Source organism: Platichthys flesus, chromosome 8 (assembly GCF_949316205.1).
Source record: "Platichthys flesus chromosome 8, fPlaFle2.1, whole genome shotgun sequence".
In the NCBI taxonomy this organism is placed as follows: Eukaryota; Metazoa; Chordata; class Actinopteri; order Pleuronectiformes; family Pleuronectidae; genus Platichthys; species Platichthys flesus.
Genome location: NC_084952.1, coordinates 16,934,937 through 16,942,735, shown reverse-complemented (window position 1 = coordinate 16,942,735; position 7,799 = coordinate 16,934,937). Strand labels below are relative to the sequence as shown.

At 42.4% G+C, this 7,799-nt stretch overlaps 2 protein-coding genes across 3 annotated transcripts in view; both read right to left on the bottom strand.

The window, feature by feature from the left end:
* Positions 1 to 2,620: 2,620 nt before the first annotated feature.
* gpr151 (G protein-coupled receptor 151) lies at positions 2,621 to 4,405 on the bottom strand. The gene has a single exon (XM_062394365.1). It carries the CDS (start codon positions 4,403 to 4,405, stop codon positions 3,086 to 3,088), a length of 1,320 nt encoding a protein of 439 aa, XP_062250349.1. The 3' UTR covers positions 2,621 to 3,085.
* Positions 4,406 to 5,590: 1,185 nt separating this feature from the next.
* The window catches only part of LOC133958472 (serine/threonine-protein phosphatase 2A 55 kDa regulatory subunit B beta isoform), a 41,289-nt gene continuing 39,080 nt past the window's right edge, over positions 5,591 to 7,799 (bottom strand). For both annotated transcript variants that reach the window (XM_062393273.1, XM_062393275.1), the window contains exon 10: positions 5,591 to 7,537. In XM_062393273.1, coding sequence (XP_062249257.1) covers positions 7,382 to 7,537 — 156 coding nt within the window. In that variant the 3' untranslated portion in view covers positions 5,591 to 7,381. The remainder of the gene's footprint in view (positions 7,538 to 7,799) is intronic.

Below are 7,799 nucleotides of genomic sequence, written 5' to 3'. Positions count from 1 at the left end.
GACATTTGGTGATGAAGTGTTTCCTCACAGTTTAAACTGTAGACACTGTTCCGGTGCAGTTTAAGTCGGGTGAAATTCTGCAGTGGTGAGAAAGACAGTAACGTATTAAAATAGATTCTTAGATGATAAGATTATTATTGCCTCACAGAGCCAGAGACTTAAATAAGAGAGGTAGGCCTCCTCGACACATAACTTGTGCAATGCAGTATTTCTGGAGATTTCTAACAGTCTGCAGCTAATCAGCTTTAACATAGACTGTAAATAAGGATTGATGGCAAGTCTCCATTTCCTCTCACACTCCAGACACGAAGCCCAAACATCCAGGAACAGAACTTGAGCCGATGACATCATTTGGAGCCATAGTCTGTGCAGAAACATTTGTGGGGAGGAGCAGTGGTTTCCAGGTCCCACCAACACACACGCTCAACTAATCGAGAGTCAGTCTCAGCTTAAAATCAATATGTTTCAATATGTATTTTATTTTTTTATAGCATCAAATAAGAAATTAAAACCGAGATGAATGCTTGCAAAATGACTAACAGAAGCCACCAGGGGGCGATCAAGACACCTCGGAGAGCTTTTCATGTCCTCAACCTTCATAAATAATCGATGAGCTTTAATTTTGTGTACTTTCTTACACAAAGCAACACAGAGGCTGACAATGATCTCTTCTCCTACCCCTCAAATTTTCCTCAGTCATTCTCTGCCTAATGTTGCAGATTCTGCTCCTTTTTTTGATCTAGTTAAGTCTCTTATGTTACTCAAAAACTCAACATCACACTCGACCTTCATTGCTGGATGAAGTTATTTTTTTGCTTCCTAGTTTTATATTAAAATATTCTGGTAAGCCGCACAATGTTTAACAAATACCTGCTAATTAGACACAAGTTGTTTAGGCAGAGCTCTGCTAATAAAACTCAAAATTACATTCGCTTTAATATTTACTACACAACATTTACTTTCCATTATTGTCTTAAAGTGTTTTAAATCAAAGTGTAAAATATTTGTATTTAATATTGTCTCAATTATTCTCATAATACAACACTACTGGTCTTGTTTAATTGGCCAACGGTTGCGACTTCTCACTCTGTTGTGACACATTGAGAGTTGGGACGGTGGGTAGAGCGCTTACCTCACATAAAGATGGTTCTTGGTTCAAACACTGGCCAGGAGCCCCTTTATGTGTGGAATTGGAGACTGGAATTGTAAATTTGGACTGTGGAGAGTGGTCTTTATAATAATATAAATATATATATATATATATTTGTATAATGTAATAGATATATATGATCGATAGATGGATGCATTATGTTGATTGTATTTAATTAATTCTTGTAATATTTTATGAATATTTGATGAGCGGCTAAGGGATTTCGAGTGACAGACAGTCTCTAAACACCTGGGTTGGTGGCTACTGATCAGGGATATGTCAGTCAAGCTCCAACACATTTATCAGTGTAATTAGGCAGAACAAGTGCAATATCTAAGTTGATTTACCACCAACATGTGGCAGCTTTCAAAACCATCATATTGTCTCTGATGTGTGATGACCTGGATTGAACCAGTTGCCCACCAGCAGCTTTGCTGCTTTCTGCAGTTGTCCATTTCCTGGCTCATTTAGCAGAGTAAATGCCAGAGGTGTCAAACTGTGTTGCATGCAGGAGGTGTTCATTAAAGATACACATCAGTGTTCACATTTGTCATTGTTGTACTCTTAACTTTTAATAATTTCTCTGTTTATACCGTGATGGCTAACATTTCAGCACAACAATGAGTGAATAGCTTTCTTTGCCCCCGGTGTTTTTGGCCTGGTCACTTCTCCAGGGACTGATGGTGGGTTGTATTGTTAAGTGTTGCTATGATTGAGGTTCTCGCCTCTGGCAATAAAAGGTCATCATAAATAATTAACAAGAGGAAAATGTCATAAGGGAAGTGAGGCAGTTAAAATAGTTGTTAGGTAACTGTAGGGGTGACTCCTACACCCTAACTTCTCCTCAGCTCTCCTTCCATTTGACTTTTTATAAAACAGACCTCAGCCATGTAGGTGACGTCAGTACAATTTGAAATAGAGGGATATTTACATGTAGCCTTTGTGTTCAGCGCAGCATGGTATCTGTTACAGCAGACAGACGGATCGATCCTGGATCAGTTTCCTCTCATGTTGTTTATCCTTTTAAACTGTGAGATTTTGCCCTATTGCGTATATTCAGATCAATGAAGAGAGAATACTTGATGAGTCTCCCACAGAGTCCATTGAAATGATTCAAAGTTATGACTTAAGCTCTTTACCTCTAATTAAAATTCTAATGGATGCCCTTATGAAAATATGTTTAATGACCTGATGTCAGCGGGAGACCTTCAACTGGTGTCTGATCCATCTCATTAAGATTTAATGTGTGTGTGTGTGTGTCATTGATTAAATCAATATAAATCAATCATGAGCCTAAACAGGGATTGTTACACACAAACAACTAAGTTTCTTTTCTATATTTTTCCTCCCATCTGAATAATGTTTGACAACACAAGACATTATTATGACACACAAGCTATTTATTTATTTATATTTTCATTTTTCTCTCCTGAACACTGGTCATTAAACACAATAGTTACAAATATTCTCTGTCAAGGAAAGAGGACACAATTTCTTTCACATAAAAAACTTCAGGATCCTACTACAAAGATGTACACAATTACAGAGAAATTTGTCAAATTTATGCATCGACATTTAATATCCGATTAAGATGCTTTTTTTTAAATCATCAAATCTACATGTGTATGTGCAATGCATTTACATAATCCTTACCAAAAGCTTTGATGTACAACCACCGGGTCACACTCACATTATAGTCTAGTTCTTACACATTAAACAATGACTGATTGCAAAGTCTATCTTATATGCAGATGAGACTGCTCTATTCATAGTCCAAACTTGTTTCCTTACTGATGCCTTCTTACCTTTTGTATAATATCATACACAAAGTTAACAAAATACCACTGATTTACTGTGCAGAGGTCTGTTAATGAAGCTGCTGCTCAGGATAGTTGTGAAGGTTGATCAAGTTGAAGGGGGTAGTTCTTTTTTGCCCTATTTGCCCTCATGCTCCCACGGCACAGGATCATTTTCGTCTGTGGGCACCCCCGTCTCCCTCTCGTGCCAGAAGTGCTCCAAATCAGGCAACACTATTCCATCTTTGAGGCTCACTCTGTCCGCGTCTCTGCCTCCTCCTCGTCCTTCCACTTGTTCTGGCTGGGGTTGAGCGTCTCTGCCGGAACCCTGGCTGTAGCTTGACTGAAAGCTCCTCTCTCCTCTCAGCTGGACTGAGGTCTCTGGTCTAGGGCAAGGTGACTGGAGAGAGGTAGGGTTGTGCGGTCCGGGCTTCGGCTTGAACGGAAGTTGTTTGCGCAGGGTGAGGCGCCTCCACAGCCCCTTGTAGCCCTCTCTGAACTCCTCGGAGAGGGAGAGGACAATGAGGGGGTTCACTAGCGACAGAGAGAAGGTGAGAAGCAGAGCGGAGACGGTTAGAAGAAGGGGGGGCGAGGGGACGAGTGGCTGAGCTCCTTCCATTTCTTTTTCTGCCATATGTCGCTCCCAAACCCACACAACCCACTGTGGAAGCCAGAGAATAGCCATAGCCACAGTCAGGCTGAATAACATCAAGGTGAGCTTTCTGGACCTGATCTGTGTACGCAGATTCTGACTTTTACTGGAGCGGCGCTGGCAATGGCTGTAAGCCCTCCAGAAATAAATCAGTGCAAAGCTGAGAGGTGCACAGTACACCCCCAGGGGGTATGCTTTGACATACACAGCCATGAAATCCTGGGCTCCAGGAGGAACCATCAGCACACACACAACCCTGCCGATTCCTCTATGCAGTGTAGCGAACAGCCAGTGCGGGATGGTGACAGAGCAGGCAGACAGCCAGATGAAGAAGAGCACCACCAGGATGGAGCCCAGGTGGAGGCTCACCTGCTTGGTGGGGTTGGACACGTAGTGGTAGCAGGCTTTGGCCATGACCGCCACGGTCAAGCTCTTAGCAGCCATGCAGGACTGGAGGAACCAGTCAGCGGTTTTACACACCACCCAGCCCAGATCCCAGCTCGCCTTGGAGTAGAAAGCAGCCCGGAAAGGCATCGCAAACGCGAGCACCAACCCGTCCGCTAACATCAAGTTGAAGATGAGGGAGTTGATGAGAGACAGTTTCCCCCGACGTGCATTTGAGAACAAGATGACCATCGCAGTGAGATTACAAGCCACACCCAGGAAGCAGATGACTCCGAGGATGGCGGGCACCAGGACCCTCAGCTCCCCGGGTTTCAGGTGTTGGAACGAGCCCTGTTCGGTGAAAGACCACTTGTCTATGGAGCTGTTCAGAACAGTCACATTGTTCCCACTCAACTTATCCATCCTCTCCAGAGAGAGAGATGATACAGGAGGAAAATATGCAAAATTTAAAAGGCAGCAAAGAGAAGAGAAGGTCTTAAGATTGCTTTAACAAAATACGTATCTAAAAATGTCTCCTCTGAGTCTAAACCTGTTCAAATAATCGTATCAGACAACGTATCGATTGTCTATCAGTCATCACAGTCGAGCTCCTGTCTGTCTCCGAGGCTGCCGTCAGACACAATGATGCAGCCTCTGCCGCTGGTTTTAAAGATGCCGTGTGATTGACAGCTGCTGTCCCCAGCTGACGAAATGTGCGTTAACCCACTGCCTTGCGGGGCCAATTAGAAGAACTCTGGATAATGTTCACAGTACGACATGTGAATGTGTTGGATTTCTAATTAGATTAAATGTTTGTGAATATGTCTGGGTTTTTCTCATAGAGTTATCAGATATTGGTTAAACTATTGATAAAAGATTTTGTGGTCAAATTCAGTAGCGTTGCAGCTGCAGCTTTTTGAAAATGGGTTACAAACCATCTAGAAAATCATTGGAATCAGATAAATGATGTCATTTGTTGATTGTATGAGATATTTGAATGGGTCAGCAGCCTTCATTTAAATAGGGTATTTTTGGTTGTTATTTAAGTGATACACGGGTGTTACAAGAATAATAAAAAAATTAAGAAAATCGTGACAATTTCTATTAATTTGAAATCAGCCACCTACTGTGTCCAGTCACCATCCGTCACCTAAACAGTTTTTTCCCCATGGCAGTGGGGCTCACAAACAAGCCCCCTGCATCACACTGACTCCGCATCACACTGACTCTGCTGACCCCCCCCCCCCCCCCAACCCCCCAACCACCCTTGCACATAATTTATAACTCTATATTACTGGCACTATTACCAATCTCTGCACCTTAAAACCGCACGTAACTCTTTAACTGTATATATTGTTGTTTTTTTATATTGTTATATTGTTCGCTATTGTTGTTTCTAATTTGTTGTCTGTAAAGTGCACCAATCACACCAAGGCAATTTCCTGTATGTGCAAATATACATGGCAATAAAAAGAATTCTGATTCTGATTCTGATTATTTGCCACCGCAAGACTGCCTTTACACTCTTTGTCCACATGAGGACACCCTTGTACCGTAAGCAACAAATCACATCGTCAACACAGTTAACAGAGGAGAGGTACAACAACACAGAATTTGAACTTGCACATCTTTATTCTTTTTTTATTCAAAGAAAGTCCAGTAAGCATAAAGACTGCATGGTAATTAATTGCATTTCAATACATTCTGAGCTATAAAAGTTTTTTTTTTGTTTTCAATTAGAAGTGTCACAAACGAGGTTGTCTAGAAGACATCACTGTTTAAAGGAATCACACTTAATAGTTCCCTGATTTCACAGAGTTCAGTTAGACCTTTGACTGCTTTCCTGCGATGGGATCTGGCCTGTAAACACAAAATTGGAGACAAGTGAGGACCGAGCGCTGGAACACCACCTGCTGCTGTTTCACGTCCTCGTGGACAAGCAAGGCCACAAAATTAATTGGTTTGAGAAAGCGAGGGATATATTGATGGTGCCTCAGATGATCTGTAGATGCACTAGTATCTAAACGCAGGCGGTCAGCGTCATCGGATTCAGATGTAACACATGCAAAAACAAGAGTTGGCCTACAGGATTATGTTCTGCCAAGAAATCTCAAGTTAACCTTCAATAATATTTTTACGTGAGAAGTTTACAGTTTAACCATCTACAGATCATTTTATGCACCATCGACATAAACTAGAGAATAGAGCAACTCTTTTCTCTTTCTTTAGCAGGAATTTTACAGAACTGTTGAATTGTGGCTTTTGTCCCGTTTCTTGCAAACTGATAACGGACATCTGACTGTTGGTTGCGTGGTGAGAGCAACAATTACTTTCTATACATCACAGCGTCCACCTATGAACTCACAAGCACAAAGCCGTTCAAGCACTTTTTTTCACTTTGGGACCTCAGTGGAGCTTCTTCTTTTTTTTCATTTTTGTTCGTAAAGAGAGATAGAACGAGAGAGAAAAGAAAAGAAAAAAAGAAAAGAAACATCTCTAAGTTAACATTTCATTTGAAACATTCACACTCCTGCCTTGTACTCAGTTCCCTCCCCTCCCTCCCCTCCCGCGCCCTCGACATTGAACCCCCACATACCAAAAGAAGGCACCACAGCTTCTAAACAGACTCACTGACCGAGAGAGGGACTCGAAATAAAACGACAGCATTAAATAAAACAATTGACACGGCCTGGAAAGGCTTCATTCACATTACAGACTACAGTCTCAGCAGGGAGACACAGAATCGGTGCCCGAAAGACTGTGTTGTGTCACAGGCAGAGAAAAACTCAAGTCTCTTCCTCATCTGTCGGAGCTGCAGCAGGTTGCACTGTCCGACACCTTGCACATGCACTGCAGCTGGAGCAGACAGAAAGAGAGGGGGCACTGTTGCTACATGAGAGTTAGCCACCATCATGTAAGCTTGGTTTCTGTCCATGTGCTCTATTTTCCTTTGAGTGTGACCATGTCATTCCCTTTCTCCAGGGTCCAGAGGGCTGCTACATCTTGTTATTCATGCAGCCATCCTCTTGTTGCATAAATACACAGGATTCACACTCCCGGGTGTCCAAATGGCTAAATAAATAAAATTACAGGTCAATTTGAAGAATGAAAAGTCCATTCTCGATTTCAGGGAATCTTTTTCCACTTGTTGTATCCAGTTCGTATCAATTTGTTCCACTTCCCATAATCCATTCTGTCCACTTTCTCACTGGATACTCAATTCTGCACGTCCTCAGCCGAGTGGCAAGAATTAAAAGACCAGCAGCAACAAGACGTATAGGGAGAGGAGGAGAAGGATGTAGAGAAGGGGTTCATGTCTCCTTCTCCAGCCCAACCTCTCCCTGCAGCCCCCCCTCCTCACGTGTGCGGCGGCCAGGGGTCAGAGGGGCAGGTCGCCCTTTAGTTCACCTTGTCTTGGAAGATGTAAAGGTTGTTTGTGGCGGCTACAGCGATGATGTTCTCGTGAGGGTGCCACGTGGTGTGAAGGATCTTCTTGCTGAAGTCTAAGCTGTCCACGCTGATCTCATCCTTACGTCGCTTCCCACCCACACACACCTGGAGGACAGCAGTGGGGATACAGAGGCATTCAGATGAGATTGAAAAGTGAAAATTAAAAAGGTTTTCAGTGATGTTGAGCTGTATTTATACAATTTGCTGTTTGTTTTTTATTTACATCTGTCAAATGCAGTTCAAAGAATTAGCGTTTTTTTCTCTTAATATTTGATCCCAGTGTTGCCAGTAGCGTAAACAAACTGAACCACTGACATCCTGAAATAATCTAAGAAGAGATTGGGATAATGTTGCAGCCTCTTGATTA

Bases quoted from the DNA above. Each gene is read 5' to 3' on its own strand.
- gpr151 (XM_062394365.1), bottom strand. From the start codon at position 4,405: ATGGATAAGTTGAGTGGGAACAATGTGACTGTTCTGAACAGCTCCATA.